The sequence below is a fragment of the Microtus ochrogaster genome, unplaced genomic scaffold (genome assembly GCF_000317375.1).
Source record: "Microtus ochrogaster isolate Prairie Vole_2 unplaced genomic scaffold, MicOch1.0 UNK16, whole genome shotgun sequence".
In the NCBI taxonomy this organism is placed as follows: domain Eukaryota; kingdom Metazoa; phylum Chordata; class Mammalia; order Rodentia; family Cricetidae; genus Microtus; species Microtus ochrogaster.
This window is the reverse complement of record NW_004949114.1, coordinates 3,665,312-3,683,920: the sequence shown is the minus strand read 5'-3', so window position 1 is coordinate 3,683,920 and position 18,609 is coordinate 3,665,312. Positions and strand designations below refer to the sequence as shown.

The 18,609-nt window shown below is 52.3% G+C and overlaps 2 protein-coding genes across 3 annotated transcripts in view; one reads left to right on the top strand and one right to left on the bottom strand.

Annotated features, from left to right (window-relative positions):
* Positions 1-529: 529 nt before the first annotated feature.
* Positions 530-9,798, top strand: Chrnb2 (cholinergic receptor nicotinic beta 2 subunit). Of its 2 annotated transcripts, none has more exons than XM_013353819.2 (6): positions 530-986; positions 1,962-2,107; positions 2,282-2,326; positions 2,853-2,962; positions 3,705-4,677; positions 5,563-5,861. In XM_013353819.2, the coding sequence occupies exons 1-6, from the start codon at positions 923-925 to the stop codon at positions 5,587-5,589; spliced, it is 1,365 nt and encodes a 454-aa protein (XP_013209273.1). In that variant the 5' UTR covers positions 530-922; the 3' UTR covers positions 5,590-5,861. The 2 variants fall into 2 exon arrangements, with proteins under 2 accessions (XP_013209273.1, XP_005367251.1); XM_005367194.3 differs by lacking the exon at positions 5,563-5,861 and adding an exon at positions 7,591-9,798 and having other exon boundaries at positions 533-986.
* A 1,255-nt stretch (positions 9,799-11,053) lies between these two features.
* The window catches only part of Adar (adenosine deaminase, RNA specific), a 23,052-nt gene continuing 15,496 nt past the window's right edge, over positions 11,054-18,609 (bottom strand). The window contains exons 9-15 of the mRNA XM_026789226.1: positions 18,104-18,197; positions 17,504-17,626; positions 17,134-17,267; positions 14,914-15,096; positions 14,154-14,266; positions 13,742-13,869; positions 11,054-13,573 (exon numbers count right to left, since the gene is read on the bottom strand). Coding sequence (XP_026645027.1) covers positions 13,327-13,573; positions 13,742-13,869; positions 14,154-14,266; positions 14,914-15,096; positions 17,134-17,267; positions 17,504-17,626; positions 18,104-18,197 — 1,022 coding nt within the window. The 3' untranslated portion in view covers positions 11,054-13,326. The remainder of the gene's footprint in view (positions 13,574-13,741; positions 13,870-14,153; positions 14,267-14,913; positions 15,097-17,133; positions 17,268-17,503; positions 17,627-18,103; positions 18,198-18,609) is intronic.

Here is an 18,609-nt window from a genome sequence, read left to right as displayed (position 1 = left end):
AGCTAAAAGTTCAGGGCTTTCAAGATCAAAGATGTCATTGAGTTTTGACATTGCTCTCATCTTTGCTCTCCTTTGTGCTTGCTCCATTCTTTTCTCTGTGAAATGGTCCCCTGATCTCCCCAAACACAGAAGACGACTGCAGTGGAAGGGACCATTGATATTGGCCGCTTATCCATACGTCAGAACCTTCAAGGCTACCTTCTTTTCAGGAGGTCTAGACCTTTCTAGCTTAGATTCCCCCCGAAGGTTGGCAAGATCTTGGCCTTATAGGAACTTATGGAAGCAGAGAAAGGGACAGGTGAAGGGACTCTATTCCAAAACTCCAAAGCAATTTGCTTTTTTAAACTAGCCAGCCTCCTGTTCCCTGCTTCTTTGTCCCAGGTCCTAACATGCATATTCTCCTTCTCATCCTTTGCTTTCCTGAAGAGCAGAACATAAAGGACAGTAACCTTAGAAACAACCCCAACCCACCCCGCGTCCTACGAGAGCCTGACCTACTTGTCTCCCACCCACTCTCGCTCCCTCCCAGCCCTACTCAAACCTTGCCAAGTCCTGCCCCAACTTCGGGGCATTTGAACTTGTCCACTGAGCAGAGAGAGGGTCGCCTTCTCCTCACACGCACCCCTCCTAGGCAGGCCCAGCCAAAGAGCATCCCACTCAGGGACCACCTTTTTTTCCACTGAGATCCCGCTCTTCCGCCTCCGGGGCGGAGACTCCTCCCCTCGCAGTCCCAGTTGTGTTCCCTGGAAGAGCCGCCGGAACCGGCACCAGCGAGAAGCCGGGTCCTCGCGTTCTAGGAACCGTTCAGTCCTGGAGCCGAGAGCCCCACCCGGAATTCGGCGGCTGCGTGGCTTCAGCACCGCGGACAGCGCTCCGTCTGCAGCCCCTAGTGTCTGCGGCGAAGCCGCGCTATACTGGCCGCATGGCCCGGCGCTCCAGCTTTATGGCGCTGCTGCTCAGCTTCGGCCTTCTCTGGCTGTGTTCAGGTAAGAACTGGCGGCCAGGCTCCCCTGCCTCGGCTAGTGGCTCAGGACGCCGAGTTCTGCCACCTCTGCCAGGACAAAGGCAAAACGAGGAATTCCAGTCTAGAGGTGGAGGAGCCTGCTGGGGGATGGGGAGTGACTCCAGGGTCGGCAGGGAGCATCTGGAAGACTGATCTGGGAGGAAGACTCAGGCACAGGCGCAGGCGAGAGGCCAAGGAGAGGTTGAAACCTGGCCATTGCAAGCACAAAGAGGAAGGAAGGAAGGAAGGAAGGAAGGAAGGAAGGAAGGAAGGAAGGAAGGAAGGAGAGGATTCTGAGATGACAAGAGACTTGATCCCTTTGACTTTTTTATGACCCGGGTTAATGCCTTCCTCCTGGCTCCCCATCATTTCCCATTCCCCTCATTGGGGTCCTGATTTGGGTCATCCTACAGGGCACGAAGGGGAGAACTGTGACTTCCCACCTGGGACAGGAGACTTGGAAGAGTAGAAAATGCCAGACTAAGGACAAGGGAGGCACTCTGTGGGTGATCAGAAGGTCACAGAAAGAGAGGCATGAGGAGAGGGGCCAGTACAAGGCAATGCACAATAGAACAAACTCTCCACACCTGCATGACAACACGGGGTGGGTACCTGTGCCCACAGTTCAGGCAACCCTACTATTCTGCCCCAACCCATGGAGGCAGAGATCTCAAACCTCAGAGGCTTGTCCCTCTGAAACCTTCTGGGGAAAACAGGTCCCCATTAATCCTTGCAGTCTAGAGGTGAATGAGCTCGGAGAAGGACTTATCTATGAAAGTCAACCTGGGGCTTCTATGGTCCTGTGGCTTATTTGAACATTTTGCAGTATCCTTAAGCACAGGGCTGTGAAGAGGCTATAACTTCTAGGCTGAGGAAGTTGATCAGTCACCCCGCTCCCTGGGTAAGAGGACCTTTGTGAACCCTTCTGCTTACTCGCTTCCTGCCCTGCCTTACCCAGAGGTTTTGGCTACCGACACAGAGGAGCGGCTAGTGGAGCACCTCCTGGATCCCTCCCGCTACAACAAGCTGATCCGTCCAGCCACGAACGGCTCGGAGCTGGTCACTGTTCAGCTCATGGTGTCCCTGGCCCAGCTTATCAGTGTGGTGAGTGTGGCTCTCCAACTCTCTGTCCAGCTACAGGTCAGCTCAGCCAGAAAGGGTTTGCTCCTGCCTTTGCTCCTGGCGCTTCTAAGGTGGTGGTGGCTGCGGGACCCTAAAAGGGCTGAGGAAGGTCTGAGGTCTGGGGACCTTTTCAGCAGCTACCTTGTTTCCCTGCAGCATGAACGGGAGCAGATCATGACCACCAATGTCTGGCTGACCCAGGTCAGTGGTCTTTCCTACCCACATCCTCTCCTCCTTTCTCTCTTTCCATCTCCGGCAGCGAGGAGTCCTGAATAGTTGGGTTTGAATCCTTTGTCTGGGCTACTCACCAGCACTGTAATTGATTCAGAATCTGCTCTCACTGTGTAACTCTGACTGACCTAGAACTCAATATGTGGATCAGGGTGGTCTTGAACTCACAGAGATGTCTGCCTGTCTCTGCCTTGCTGTTGCTGGGATTACAGGTTTTCACAATCATCCCTGTTCAACTCTGATTTAAACACATGAAACACGCCCAAGACTCATTTTCACATCTGTGAAATATAAAGTCTAGTACCCTGGCTCAGCTGGCAAACCACATGGAGAAGCATCATCACATGACCTATGTCTGGGCAGAGAAGTCGCTGTGGAGAGAAGACTAACTTGAAGTTTTCCACAAGCCATATGAGTTCTCTTTTGTACCTTTATTTGGATCTGGGTCCCCTTTCGGGCTAGAGGCTGGTAGTACCTTGCTCTCTCTCTTTTCCAGGAGTGGGAAGATTATCGCCTCACCTGGAAACCTGAGGACTTTGACAATATGAAGAAAGTCCGGCTCCCTTCCAAACACATCTGGCTCCCAGATGTGGTCCTATACAACAAGTAGGTGACCCTGGAGTGATAGGAAGGTTAGGAAAGACCAGAGGTGTGCTCGGGAGGGACTGAGCTCATGGGGGAGGGGCTCCAAAGGAAGGTATTGTGAGAAGCAGGGGCTTTCCCCGGCAGGTTGTAGACAGGCATTATCCACACAAACAGACCCAACTAGTGGAATGCAGTGTGGGCAGCCATGGCGACTTGATCAGCCTCTCCTAGCTACTTAGGTTGCTGGTATTTGGAGCGTGGGTAGGGAAAGTGATGACTGACAGTTCTCAGTGCCTAAGTTGATTCAAGAGTGGGCACTTCTGGAAGCCTGTGTGGTGGTGACAAAGAACGTAGGGTCCTCGTTTCACCTAGATTCTGTTCTGTTCCCTTCAATGAGTCTTCTTACCTTGACGGCACACAACTCCCTTAACTGATGGGACTGCGCCCATACCTCTTCATTGCTGGGGTTTCTTGCTCAGACCTCTCTGGCTTCCCCACCTCTTTACCCTCATATTCAGCTTACACATTCGGGACAAGTAGCAGATGCATCCCACCCCCATCATCCTCTTCTACCCCTGAGGCTATGCATGCCTCCTGAACAGAACACCTGTTCTTACCACCAGCCTGTGCAGCTCCCATCTCAAGCCCCATTCCTGCATCCTATCTGTATTAGAGGGTCACAGCTAGCCTAGGTCCTCCTTGCTGGGTTGATGAGTGGGATGGAGACCCTCAAGCCAGGGCTGACTGCCCCATTCCTTGGCAGTGCTGACGGCATGTACGAGGTGTCCTTCTACTCCAATGCTGTGGTCTCCTATGATGGCAGCATCTTTTGGCTACCGCCTGCCATCTACAAAAGTGCGTGCAAGATTGAGGTGAAGCACTTCCCGTTTGACCAGCAGAATTGCACGATGAAGTTCCGCTCATGGACCTACGACCGCACAGAGATCGACCTGGTCCTCAAAAGTGACGTGGCCAGCCTGGATGACTTCACACCCAGTGGGGAGTGGGACATCATTGCGCTGCCAGGCCGGCGCAACGAGAACCCAGACGACTCCACCTATGTGGACATCACCTATGACTTCATCATTCGTCGCAAGCCGCTCTTCTACACAATCAACCTCATCATCCCCTGCGTGCTCATCACCTCGCTGGCCATCCTGGTCTTCTACTTGCCCTCGGACTGTGGTGAGAAGATGACACTTTGCATCTCTGTGCTGCTGGCGCTCACGGTATTCCTGCTGCTCATCTCCAAGATTGTGCCTCCCACCTCCCTCGATGTTCCGCTGGTGGGAAAGTACCTCATGTTCACCATGGTGCTTGTCACCTTCTCCATCGTCACTAGCGTGTGTGTGCTCAATGTACACCACCGCTCGCCCACCACGCACACCATGGCTCCCTGGGTCAAGGTGATCTTCCTGGAGAAGTTGCCCACCCTGCTCTTCCTGCAGCAGCCACGCCACCGCTGTGCCCGTCAGCGCCTGCGCCTGAGGAGGCGCCAGCGGGAACGAGAAGATGCAGGCGCTGTCTTCTTCCGTGAGGGCCCTGCCGCTGACCCATGCACCTGCTTTGTCAACCCCACGTCAGTGAAGGGCTTGGCTGGGGCTTTTGGGGCTGAGCCCACGCCTGCAGCTGGCCCGGGGCACTCGGCAGGGCCTTGCAGCTGCGGCCTCCGAGAGGCAGTGGACGGTGTACGCTTCATTGCAGACCACATGCGAAGTGAGGATGACGACCAGAGCGTGAGTATGAAGTGTAATATAAGTGTGCTAGGAGCAAGGGCCCCTATGTGCGGGAAGTAGGTGTTGCTTAGAGTCCCAAAGCCAAGGTACAGGGGAGAGGCAACATGAGCAAGGCGGACTCTGCAGGGTAGGCTAGCAGACTCACTTGCCTGCACTGGAGTCTGCACCACACAGATGATGACCTTGTGGTTCCCCGAGGAATAGTACTCAGGGTGAGATGCATCGGCTGGGATGTCATCAGTGTGGTGAGGGAGGTATCCAGGAATCTTAGGGCAGGGGGAAGTTCTTTTGGGCTTGAGGGTGTCACTGAGTTTTTCCCTGTAGGACACATGAGCACATAAAGTTGTTAGTGTGTTACTCTTAGTGCAAATGGAGATGCGTCCTTGTGGGCCACAGAGTAGGCAGATGAAGACAGTGATGATGACAGACAGGGAAAGGGAAGTTTAGAGGGTCCATGGGGTTGATTCTGGTGGACAGAGCAGAATTTCAAATAAATATCCCATTTCTACTGTCGGGCCTTGAAAAGAGGCTAATACTTATAGAGATGGGGTGGATAGAGGCATGGGCTCCCTAGACCCATTTTGCACATCCAGTTTCTGGCTGCCCCTCCCCCCAATCTTCCTAGAAGGAGATTCCTTGAGACTAATCCAGGAGTTGGGGGAAGATGCAATGGGTTGACTTCCTACCACCCATTTTGGGGACCATCTGGCCTTCTCTGAGATCAGTGTTTAGGTACCTGACTAGTTTTAAACCAAGGCTCAGTTGTTGCTATAGTGACCATCAAGGTTTCCTCTAGGATTCTGCCATTCCTGGTGAAGGAGAAAGGACAGGCACTGTGGTTTTTGTTGGGAGTCGAGTTCAGACATCTTTTCCTCTGCACGGCAGGAAAGCATGAGACGGAGCATTTCATAGCTCAGAGGAAGGCAGAGGGGCTGAGACCACGATGAGACCGCTGAGGCCAACAGGGAGACACTAGGGTGCAGGCTCAGCTGCTGCTGGATCTCCGGCTCCACCACTGCCGCAGTCTACCATGTAGCCTCCATTCCAAGCCAGGTGCTGAGCAGGCAGTGACCTACTTGGATGCCTCAGAGGGATCTAAAACTCAGCACATCCAAAACCGAGTGCTTGGTCTATACCCCAACCACCCCTACTTTCTCTCTCTCTCTCTCTCTCTCTCTCTCTCTCTCTCTCTCTCTCTCTCTCTCTCTCGTTTGTTTGTTTTTCGAGACAGGGTTTCTCTGTAGCTTTTTTTTTGTTGTTGTTTTTTTTTTTCGAGACAGGGTTTCTCTGTGGCTTTGGAGCCTGTCCTGGAACTAGCTCTTGTAGACCAGGCTGGCCTCGAACTCACAGAGATCCTCCTGCCTCTGGGATTAAAGGCGTGCACCACCACTGCCCACCTCCAGAATGATTCCCCACTTTAGTGCTCTGCCACCCTAAGGCGAACACCCTGGTCAACTTCAGCTCTGTGTGGACCGGAATTGCCTCCCTGATTCAGCTTACAGTGCTGCAGTTAAATAACCCCTGTCCTAGGCTCTTGACACTACCCCTTTGCCTGGCCCTCTGGCTGACCTATCACTCAGTTGTCTCAAGCAAGCCAAGCTCTTTCCTGCCCTCGAGCTTTTGCTTCTGCTCCACCCTGAACAACCTTTGTATTAGTTACTGTTTCTCACAGCTGTGATGGAATTTCCCACAAAAGCGGCTTCAGGAAAGCAAGGATTGTTTGGGCTTATAGCCCGAGGTCCTACTGAGCCTACAGTCAAGAAGCAGAGGGAGGTGAACACTGATCCGCAACTAACCTTTTCCTTTTTTCTTTTTTCTGTCTGGGACCCTAACCCATAGAATAGTGCTGTCTGCCTCAATTAACCCAATCTAGAAAACTTTCCATAGACTTGCCCAGGTTTGTTTCCATGGTGATTCAAAATCTCATCAAGCTGACAATATTAAACCACCTTTTTTTAAAGACAAAAACCTATTACTGTCATTAATTTTTGCTTTGTTATTTAAGAGTAAACCTGTATATGACCTATTACCCCAAACACTCCAGTGTGTCTCTCCTTAAGAACAGGGACACTCTCTTGAATGACTCAGCTTCAGGGCTGGGGATGTGGCCTGTCCCTGTGTCCCAGTGCCTCTCAGGATGCTATTGTGCCAGCCACATGGAGGTGCACAGCTGTCTTCCCCCCATCCTGTGAGCTGCTGGGCCCCAGAGGAACATGTCTGGAGGAGAGACTGGCTTTTCTGTGACCATGTAGTTGGTTCCCAACCCCCATGGGCTATTATTAGCTTTCTGACTGATTTTTTTTTTCCTACCTGGGCTCCATTCTCACCTTCTGGACATCAGTACAGGATGGGGTGCCCCAACTATTATGAAAATAGAGCTTCAGGGCCCGTAGTTCCCAGTTACTGACTTCTGTCCTAGATGCTATCAGGGTCCCTTTAATGTAGGAGTTTGCAGTTTGGTGGAGGGCTAACCATACAGATGCAGTATGGCATAGTCTAAGCATTACGTCGGCAATATATAACCCAGTGCCAAGGGAACAAAAGGATCAGGGAAGCCTTCATAAAGATTATATTTGATTAGGGCTTTGAAATATGAGTAGGTGTTTGGCAGGGTTTTGTTGTTGTTGTTCTTGGTTTGTTTAAGGAAGTGAGAGAACCAGGAAGACATGTTGGAGTTCTCACTAACCCTGAGTTTTGGAGTGTGGGAGGCAAGGGAAAATAGGCTCCTATGCATGATGGGTGGGTTTAGATGGGCCCTGGGGGCTGTGGAGGCACTAGAAGCTTTAGAGCAGGCAAGATCGGGGCTCGCTGAGGAAAAGGGGTGGGGTGTGTACATGAGTGGAAGGGACTTTTCTACCCCATCCCACACATCATGGGACTAGTATCTGAGCCACTTATATCTCCTCCATCCAGGTGAGGGAGGACTGGAAATATGTTGCCATGGTGATCGACCGCCTGTTCCTCTGGATCTTTGTCTTTGTCTGTGTCTTTGGCACCATCGGCATGTTCCTGCAGCCTCTCTTCCAGAACTATACTGCCACTACCTTCCTCCACCCTGACCACTCAGCTCCCAGCTCCAAGTGAGGCCTCACTCGTCTGCAGCTCCTCCCCGTGTCCCCTGGGGTTCAATAGTACTGGGTGGAAGATGGCTCCATCCCCACTCCTCTGAAGACCTGTTTCACACACCCACTCACGTAGCCCTGCAGCCTGGAGGCTGTGCCAGCTGCTCTCCTTCCCCTCCTGAGCTAGTCCAGGCAGTAGTGACAATGGTGGGAGCTAAGGATGGTAAGTAGAAGTCAGAGGAGGAGGGGCCAAGAAAGGGACAGAGTTATCTATGGCCTCCAAGTCATGGGAGAAGAGGAGGTGAGAAGAGGGGCTCAGATCCTCCAGCCAGGCTGACAGTGGAGACCGCTGAGATAGATGTGGGGGAGTGTGGGCCAATAGTTGGCACCCGGCCTCTTATGTGGACAGCAGCTGGTCTGGAAGGATCGCAGTTTCAGGCGGTCCTTCTGAGAGCTTCCCGGGGAGCTTCAGCTTAGACTCTCCAGAGCCCAGCTCCAAGGCCACAGACTGCTGGACAGACACAAGAACACTGTGAAGTGAACGGCCCCTCGGAATACTTCCCAGCCATCAGGGGCGCTCCTGGGCATCTCTGTTTGGTGGCAGGAGGGACCTCCTCTTACTAGAACAAGAAATTGCCTATAGAAGGCCTCCCTCTCCAAACTTCCAGCCCTCTGGAGGGCAGAACCACTGCAGGCTCCAGGCTCAGAGACCCCACCAGCTGCTGCTGTGCCCACCTTGACTAAAGTAACTGGCTGTCAACTACCTCCTGTAACTGGCTGTTGAGGAAATTAGACGCCAGGGCCGGCAAGGTCAGTGAACAGTTTGTCCGACGCTTCTCTGTGTATTGTTGAACATATCAGGCAAACAGTGCCCATCTTAGAACTTGCTTTCAGCATCTGTACAGTGGGAACCGAGGTTGGCAGGGCTGTGATGGGTGGGAAGGACCTGTGTGGGAAAAGGATCCTGAGGAAATGCTGTCCCTCCCATTGGGTGTAATCTTTTGAAGAAGAGACCGCAACAAGGGAGGGGAGGTAAGAGGCCATCATGTGTCAGAGCAATGTGAGCCCTAAAAGATACTAGGAGGCTTTGGGGGAAACTCAGTCCCTGCCACTTTGTGGCTTTCTGTCTCTACCCTGGGAGACTCCTTGCCTCCTCCATGAAGCTGTCTCTGAAGAGAATCAGGTAACTGGTTTGTTGAGCCTGCATGGGAATCTGGGACAGGGTGGCCTAGGAGTGGCAGTGAAGAACGGAGTTGGGGATTCCCATCAGTGACCAGGCTCCAGCAAGCTGGCGACCACCTTGGCCTGGAAACATGGCCCATAGACTCCCTGCCACTGTGGAGACCTGCCAGTCTGGAGCAGCTGGTGCCAAGGGTGAGGAAAGCCAAAACAAACAGAACACAGGACCCTCCAGAGTTTTCTTTTGTTGTTGTTGTTTTTGGGTTGGAGATTAAATGGAAAAGAAGGACTTCCTTGTAAGGAACAAGAACAATGAGGGATTGGGCACTGTACCTATGCTCCTTTGACAGTCCTGAGGGAAGCAAGCTCCAGAGAGAGCAGGAGCAGCAGCAGAACATGTCTTCAGAGAGCCTGGTACCTGCTCCCTGCCAATCACCTTGGCCTCCTGGGGAGGAAAGCCAAGGCCTTTAGAGCTGCCTGAACTGTCCCCTAAGCAGAGTGACACGGTCCCTGTCTATTGTCACCCTCTGCTTCCAGGCAGAAATGGCTGTTGAGTCCCTCTTACGTTGGCCAGCTTCCCACTCACCAAACCTAACTGGACAGAACAACGGTCACTTTGTAGTAATTATCCCATCATGTCTAAGAAGTCGGTCAGTGTGCTGGTCATGTGCTTCCCAAAGGACTAAAACTTTGGGAACTGGCAGGTTCCTCACCCACCCGCATCCAGTACACTCATCTCTATGCCATCTTGGCATGCCCCTGTCTCCACTCTCAGAGTATGTGCAGTGGTCCACATCACTTTCCCTAAACCTACCGTCCCCACTCCTGCTGCCCACCCCTGTAGCTGGACTCATTCCTCTTAAAATTGTTTTTAAATATTGCCTTGTTACTTTGTTCTGTTTGGGGAGAAGGGCGCTAACCCTTACAGACAAGACTGACACAAGAGAAGGGGAGAACACTAGAGAAACCCCACTCGGGGCGAGGCACTGAAAAGCCAGAACAGACGGGAGTGGCAGCACATCCTGCCAGCCAGTGTTATCTGTCCCATTTACCAGAAGCAAAAGAAATGGCCTGGAGGCTGAGCCAAGGGGCCCTCTGGGGAAGACCCTGTAAGGAAGCAGGGGGTAGGATGGGCTTGGGCGTCCTCTCCAGCCCTGGCTGGCTGCCCCCCCCCCCCCCCCACCCCTCTCCCCCCCCCCCCCCCCCTCCCCCCCCCCCCCCCCGGCAGTCTGGCTCTTCACCTCTGCCCAAATCCTGGGATCAGAGTGAAACTGTGGCTGGCCTCTCTGCCTTCAGCTTAGCCTTCAGAAAACTGTTTCCTACCTTCAAGGCTGGGAGCCAGGGATCCTGGGTATGCCAAGCAGTACTGCACCCTGAGCTACATCTTCAGAGACTGGAATACTCCATTTCCCTGGAGGCGGGCCCAGTGGCTGAGGACAGACATTTGAGACTCTAGGACAGCAGAAGCTGTCACCCCGAACTGCCTTTAAAACTGCTCAATTCCCCGAGTCCTGCATTGAAACAGGTGATAAACGATACCACATAAAGTTCTGATCTAAAGTGTTATGACCTCGGTTGGCCCATCGTCTTTCACTCAATGTCCTTGGGTATGGTATCACTGTTGAAGGGCCAAAGATGGGTCATGCAGGAATTCTGGAGAGAGTGACTGTGTAGAAAGAGAGGAGTTTCCTTGACATTTAAGAGGGAGACTTTGGATGCCATCCACAAAGTGAGAAGATGCACTCAAGGCCACCCCGGTTCCCAGCTCTAACTCCCTTCCAAATGGCACATACAAGCACAGGAAAGGCTGAGCGCTTGTAGGGGGAAGGAGGTGAGCCCCAGGAGCAGTGACTTGTGGTCTGCAGCGTTGACCCTCCATCGGGGCTTTGAGAGCCTATATAAGCCCCCTGTGAAAAAGAGATGAGAGGAGGGCTCAGATGGGGAGAGGAGCTGTGAGCAGGGAAAAGGGTGGTAGGGTTGGAGCGCCCAGCCCATTGACTCACCACACTGACACCCAGTCAGGCTGTAGAAAAGTGGGAACCGCAAATCAGCTGTGGCTGTGGCTGGAGATTTTAGTGTCATAGGTCTGTCCCCAAACTCACCTCCCCCAAGCAACCAAGCCATGAAACTAAGAGTCCTGTTGCTTCAGTGGGTTTATTTCTGAGGAATGTATACTGCAATCTGTTAAGGGACACAAGAAGGACTGCATCCGTCACAGCACCAAGGCTAGGCCTGGGCCCTTCTCCATTCTGTCTTGGAGTCACTGCCAAAACCCCAAGGCCAGCAAAAATCCCTTCAATTTGAGTACAGGAAATAGTTTCAGGCATTGACAATTCTTACACGTGATTATTCAAAGAATGCAGGACAGTCACAGCTCAGACAAGTCAACTACGGAAATCAGTAAGAAGCAGCGAGGAGGAGGAGGGAAGGCCGTTTCTTAAAATGAAGGTCACACACAAAAGTGAAGAAAACGTGGTGGTAGCTCTGCCCCTCTGACCAGGGGCCCAGAGGCAGGGTGTGTGCCAGTGGTTCACTTCAGCAGGCCCATAGGAACAGCTGCGGAAACCGGGAACCACAGTTTGCTAGGCAGGGTCTGAGGGTAAGGGTGGGGCTCTGGACTGGAGAGCCCGCGTGCCTGGCTGAGGAAGAAGCTGCTGAAGTGGATCTATCTGCTGCTTTAAATGAATACCCGGGAAGGACCAGAGGGACCAAAGGAATCAATGGAGAAAAGTCCCTGGCCGCTCTGCCTCAGTCAGATGCAGGTGTCGGGTGTAACATGCCACGGCTGACAACACACACCACTGCAGATACTAGCAGTTCCATAGGATAATTTGGTGTTGTGCAAACAATACATCCCCAGTGTATTGCTAAGACACAGGTCTGATCATAGGTTGAGACAGCAGCCATTAGAATCAAAGTGTGAATATGATATGGTTGCTGCTGGCAGTGGGCCAGAGGATGTGGGAGCCAGCACTGAGGGTGAGCAAGGGAGTGCAGGAAACCGCTGATACAGCTATTCCTAGACAGAGCCACGCCATTCAGAGGAAAGGCATGGGTTTGGTCCTGTGGAGCAGAATGGAGCGGGGTCTAGCTGTCTGGCTGACTTGGTGCTAGAGCCAGACTCTGTACAGAGGCTAAGGCTCTTACACACCCACAATTCAGTGTTAGGGGGAGGAGGAGTCAGAGGAACCCACCCCAGAGTGGGGGGCTAGTGTGCCCTGTCACCTTCAACACTGTGGTACATATATATATATATCAAGATTCCCAAAGGGGCGGGGCAGGTCAGGAGATCGCGGTGCCCTGCGCCCGCCCATGAATCAGCTTCTGAAGCCATCTGGTAAAATGAAAGTACATTCACTAATGAAAAAATATATTTGTCTCTCAAGTCTGTAATGCAGTCCAGAATCAGTATCTCTGGCCTTCTAGAAACATTCATTTTATGCAAGGCTTTGTCAACTTCTGCTGATAACAGTGCTATGAGAAGAATCCCAAGTGGACCAGGATGCTTTGCATTCATCCCTTCTCGGTCCGGACAAAGATGACCGTGACTTGTCCTCAGCTCTTCACACAGATACTCCATGTGGACAGAGCCAGACTCTGGGAACGCTTTACAGAGGGCAGACAGGAGTGTGGCTACATTCCAAGGAATGCTGCTGTACCCTGGCTAGGGCTCTGTGGGCCCCCACTGGGGCACCGGCTTGGCTTGGGCACCTTCTCAGTTCCACATCTGGTTCTCAACTTTCCCGTGCCCAGGAAGCAAGTTCCCTGGCTGGCCAGCACAGCCTGTTGTTGGGCAGGGCTGCCTGTCCCAACCATTCTACCACATTCCCATTGCCCTACAACCCCTGATCAGTTTTCAGCTCCTGTTCTTGTAAACATGTCATCAATCCTTTATGTAACTCTTCCCCCTCTGGGGTGGGAAGGAGAAACCTCATCACGGGAAGGAATTCTGGGAGGGAAGACTAGGGGCCTACAGGTCTACAGAGGTGCCATCATGAGTCCCCGACATGATTTACAGAGAACTGATGGGAATGTAATCAAATCCACAAGAGGTCAGTGTAGCAAACAAAAAGGAGATACAACTCCACAAAACTAAACTGGAGGGACCAGGTGCGGGGAATCAGGGACTGGCTATGCCACACGGGGAACAAGTGCCCCTCTGCTTTGAACCTCTGACTTTTTGCTTGGGAAAAGGGTGCGGGGAGGTTTGGCCAGACCCCACCTCGAAATCCCAAAGCGAGTGGGATAAATGGGAACCAAAGGTCTTGGTACCATCTATCATGGTTCCTCCATTGAAAATAAGGGGGGAGGGTAGGGTTTAAGAAAAACAAAAGCCCCCAAACTCTGGCCCAATGTGATGAGGAATGCCACAGACTCCCTCTGACCCTGTGGGAAACATGCCCCACTGTCAGTCATTGGGCACTGGACAGAGATAAAAGTTCTTTTCCTCCTGGGGTTTGCTGATCCAGTTCCCATAGCCCATGTCCCGCAGGCTTTTCTTGAAGTAGTTCTTGGCTAACTCGTAGTCTCGGGCAGCTTTCTTGGCCTCTCCGTAGGAGAGCTGCAGTAGATCTCTCCGGGCACGGAAGGAGCACAGCTTCTTAAACTGAAGGAAAATGTTCTTCTTGGACACCCGAGACAACTCCTTCCCTGGCCTGGGGAAACAAAGGCATTGGTCATTCATCTAGAAGCAGGTGAGGTGAGGGCTAAGGTGTGAATTCTGCAGAAGATGGACGTCCCTGAACTCCCGAGCGGCAGGCAGGGGCATGCCCTTGGGAGAGGCAGCAAGCCTGGTAGGCCTCTCCCGTGCCTTGCCTCCTTACCCATCCACAGTGCCTCTGGTGCCATCCAGGATCTCCAGGTCGTAGCCATCGGCCAAGCACCAGTTGACACTTGTCTCCTTGGTCTTTCCAGACTGCCTTTTGGAGTCATACACGCTGACTCGGCCGACCTAGGAACCCATGGAGTGATGGGAGAAAGGGAACCCTTTCAGAACAAAGGTTTGGGGGCAGGGCGGCAAGACTGCTGGGTAAGGAGTGTGAGACCCTGGTCGTTCCCTTGGAGAGCTGCACTAACTTCACCATGGTTCAGATTGCACTTCGGACTGAGAGCTGAAGCCCAGACACTCAAAGGGAGCAAGCGCTTGCTCTTGGGACCCCAGCAAAGGCTTCCCCATCCACAACGCTTTGCATAAGGAGGTATGTGTCAAGAGCAAAGAGAATGGGGTTGGAGCACCTTGGGGTGGTTGACAATAAAGGGATAGCGGAGCCCGTCCTCAAATGCATTCCCATCTCTGGTAACACGGCAGCAGATGGCACGGGTCAGGTGCCCTTGGCTGAAAAGGTAACCTGGGTGAAAACAAAAGCAAGTTTACACCTGGCTCCGCAGAAAGTGCGCTGAGAGGCAGAGGCACACAAGGAGCTGGGAGAGGAGAAGCAGCTCCTTTGCTGTGAGACGCCTGTGTCCACATGTCCACACAAGACACACAGGACATCAAATACCTAGGCTGGAGGAAAGGCAGAGGACTGGGAGAGGATGGGAAGGAGGACAGCGAGGCTCTGAGGGGCCTCGCTGCACCCCAGGACCCATGGGGTCTGGCATGTCTTTCCTCCATTTGCTTGCTGCCCACACCCACCTTCCCTGCCACAGTAGACTGAGCACTTAGATTCTGTTCTTTTTTTTTTTTTTTAAGATTTATTTATTCATTAAGTATACAATGTTCTGCCTGCAAGTATGCCTGCACACCAGAAGAGGGCACCAGATCTCATTATAGATAGTTGTATGTCACCATGTGGTTGCTGGGAATTGAACTCAGGACTCCTGGAAGAACAATCTGTGCTCTTAACTTCTGAGCCATCTCTCCAGCCCTAGATCCTGTTCTTAAGCGAAAAACCCAGCTCACTTGGGAAGGGAGCCATAGGAACACAGGACAAATGGCTTGCTGGGATCTGGTCCAAGGACAGGAGGATTCCAGCTCCCAAAGTAACTCCCTTACCTAGTGTTACAGATTTCAGGTACACAGGCTGAAGGAAGTGAGTCAACAGTGCCCCTTGCAGGCCCAGCACATTCCAGCGTAGAATTTTGTCACTACAGGACATGGTACGGAGTCTTTCCCCAAGTCGGATGCCATCCCACGTGGGAACAATGTCACTGGACTCCACAGGAATTGTGCCTTCCCCTGCATGAGAGACTCGAGTTGGACTGATGAAGGCCACTGGATCAAACCATATCCTGGCACACTATGTGTGCGCCCAAGGTATGGGTCATTGGCTGCTTATATTTTATAGCACCTACTATGTGCCCTACTATATGCTTGGTACTGAAAACCACATGATTAGGAGAACGAGACTTTGCCTCTTGCTATGTTTATGGGATGGAAGGGAAGAAAGGGAGAGGGAAAAGACCAGCAAACAGACATGTATGCAGAAACTCTGCAATGCTCGGAAGACTTGAAGGAGCTATGACCAGGACAGCACAGAAATGGCGAGGGCACAGGAGTCAGGGAAGCTAAGCACAAGGGCGTGTGGCAGAGAGAGACAGCAAAGGCCCCGAGGCGGCAAGGGGTACAGTGCACCTGCAGTAGCAGGCTGAGAGGAGGAGTGTGGGGTCCTGTGGGAACCAAGTCCACTCAAGTCCACTCCTAGCCTATACTGGCTGGCTTTGCATGTCAACTTGACACAGCTAGAGTCATCAGAGAGGAAGGAGCCTCAGCTGAGGAAATGCCCCCATGAGATCCAGTGATCAATGGGGGAGGGCCCAGCCTATTGTGGGTGGTGCCATCCCTGGGCTGGAGGTCCTGGGTTCTCTAAGAAAGCGGGCTGAGCAAGGCATGAGAAGCAGGCCAGTAAGCAGCACCCTCCGTGGTCTCTGCATCAGCTCCTGTCTCCAGGTTCCTGCCCTAACTTCCTTCAGTGATGAACAGTGAGGTGGAAGTCTAAGCCAAATAAACCCTTTCCTCCCCAACTTGTTTTTTGGTCATGGTGTTTCATTGCAGCAATAGAAACCCTGAGACATAGCCCTAGTTTTAATATGACCATTTAGTGTGTATATGTAGCAGGGGTGTGTACGTGTACCTGTTAGTATAGTGTATTTTTGTGTGTATGCAAGTACACATACAAGTGTGTACATGTAAAGGCTGATGTTGGCTGCCTTTCTTTGATCTCCACCTTTCTTTGAGGCAGGGTCTCTGAACACGAAGCTCACTCATTTGGCCAAATTCTCCTGCCTCCGAGCCTCCTGCAGGGCTCCAGGTGTGCACTGCCAAGGCTGGGCTCTGATACTGGAACTCAAGTCCTTGTGGCCTACACAGCAGACATTTTACAACTGGGCCATTTTGCTTTTTAACCCAAGTACAAATGTTTGATCCTGAAGTTTTGGCCTTCCAGAGTTGGGAGTAGCTGCATACCTGGAAGGTTTGGCTTTGTTTCGGAACAGTTGTATGGAGCCACAATTCCTATGCCATATCACACAATCCACCATTTAAAACACACAAGTGTTTTTAAGCTTGTTCCATCATTACAACCAGTTTTTGAGCATTATGTCACCTTACAAAGAAACAAAGAAGTCTTTTACACTAGGAAGTCCCTTGCCTGGCAACTCCCAGTTCATGTTCTATGTCTGTGCACCTGTCTACTCTGCCCCTTTCAGACATGAAATCACATGATACATGTTCTTGTTGCCAAGGCCCCACGTTGTGGCAGCTCTCAGAACAGCTCTTCCTTCCTATGGCAGGTAATAGTCCCTCAGACAGACAGATCCCATTTATGTGGGTGTGGCTACCTGTGTTTGCTCCACTCTAGCCATCGTGACTAAGGCCATCATGAGCAAGCCTGCTCATGTGTTTCCGTGGACACACACCTTCACTCCTTAGGAGTACAACATGGGCTGCAGGGAGAGGAAGGGACCTGACTAACATCTGAGGACCATCTGGATGACACTGAAGTGTGAAGGGATAGGAAAGATGTGAGGAGACACTGGGTAACAGAAGAGAGGATGCTGACAACACACATGCCAGCTTAGCGGACCCCACATCTGTCAGTCCTCTTCAGTCCTGCACACCCCCATTGTCAGACACAGAGAGCGGCTCCTAAGCAGCCTGGAGATGCCCGGCTCTCCCAGGCCTCAGGCTTCCGCACAGAACCTGCTCTCCCTCTCACCGCCCACTGGCAGTCTCGCAGAGCCTGTGGAAGTAGAAAGGAGGTCACCTGTCACTTACCGTTCTCCACCTTGGTGCGAAGCTTGCCTTGCTTGGGATTTTCAAAGACAGGGTAATGGCGGGAGTCTGCGCTTTCCACAGCACGGTCGCTGCAGGATTTGTCAAAGAGGGCTCCGTCTCCACATGGCGCCGTGCTGCCAACAATGGCATTAGTTAAGACTCCCCCAGCAATCTCCCTCCAACTCACAGGTCCTGAGACCACTTGTCATCAAAGCCAGGAATGTTTTCTTATGCTTATATGGGTACTGGGTGGCAGGAACGACTTTGCTCTCTGGGTATGCACCTCAGACACAGAGCAGACCTGGCTTACAGTACAAGGTCAGGAATTGGTACAGAGGAACATGTGGACATCCAAACCAGGGGTACAAACCTGATGTAGAGATGAAAAGAAATTGTCTTTTTTATCTGGAGCTTCTCTCCTCCCCTGGCAAGCTCAAATATGCTGTTCTTGGCAGTATGTTGGTTATACTTCATGAGCTCACTGTAGAGAAACCTACCGAAAGAAAACTGGCTAGGAGGCAGCTCGAGCCTGGGCAGAGAACACACCTCCACACTCTGCCCTGGGTTTGAACTCAGGTAAGGAAAGGCTAGAAGAGGGACTGAGAAGTTCTCCTTAGCAGACTTTGGCATTTCACTCCAGGCAGAATACACCGACTCAAGACCTTACAGGGCTAGCTGCTGCTTCTCCCTGACTCTGTCCTTCACCAACTACAGCAGACCCTGAGAAGAAAGCCGGCAGGGGCAGAGCCTGAGCACAGGTTCTCACATGGAGAGAAAAGGCTGCTTCATTCCTCAGGCTTGAGGACGCAAGGGTCACTTTGTTTGGGAAGATGCAGTCAGGTCACAGAAGGGACTGCACATGACAGGCCCCATGGACGGCTGCCAATTTGCTGGGGTTTCAAGGTGAGTGGACTGGGAACCAGAAGGGCCCCGTCCCACAACAGTGAACGGCTGTGACCCTCTTGCTCACCTGATGAAGCCCCTCCGGGAGATGATCTCTGCATGGCAGTCATTGACCGTCTCTCCCTTCAGGCTGAGCGAGTCCCCTTTCACACAGCGATTCCCTGGGCATCAAAACAAAACTGGAGCAGTCAGAGTGCTGGAGAGGCAGGCCAAGACTACGGCAGAAGTTTTAGACTCTATTCCTTCACTTAGAGAAGAACGCATGCACAATGGTGCATGCCTATAACCCCAGCACCCGAAAGGCTGAAGTAGGAGGATGAGGTATTTGAGGCTAGCCTGAGCTACCATGCCTCCAAACAAAACAAATCCTAGTCAAACCCCAAACTCATTCCAAATCTGAGCAGATGCAGCTGAAAGGAACAGAAATCTGAGCTCCAGAACTGGCAAGCTGGACTCAGAGTTGGACTCCACAGGCCCTGGGGCTATCTCTGCAGTGCTCACTGCTGAGACAATCCCAGAGTCAGACAGTGCTCACTGCTGAGACAATCCCAGAGTCAGACAGTGCTCACTGCT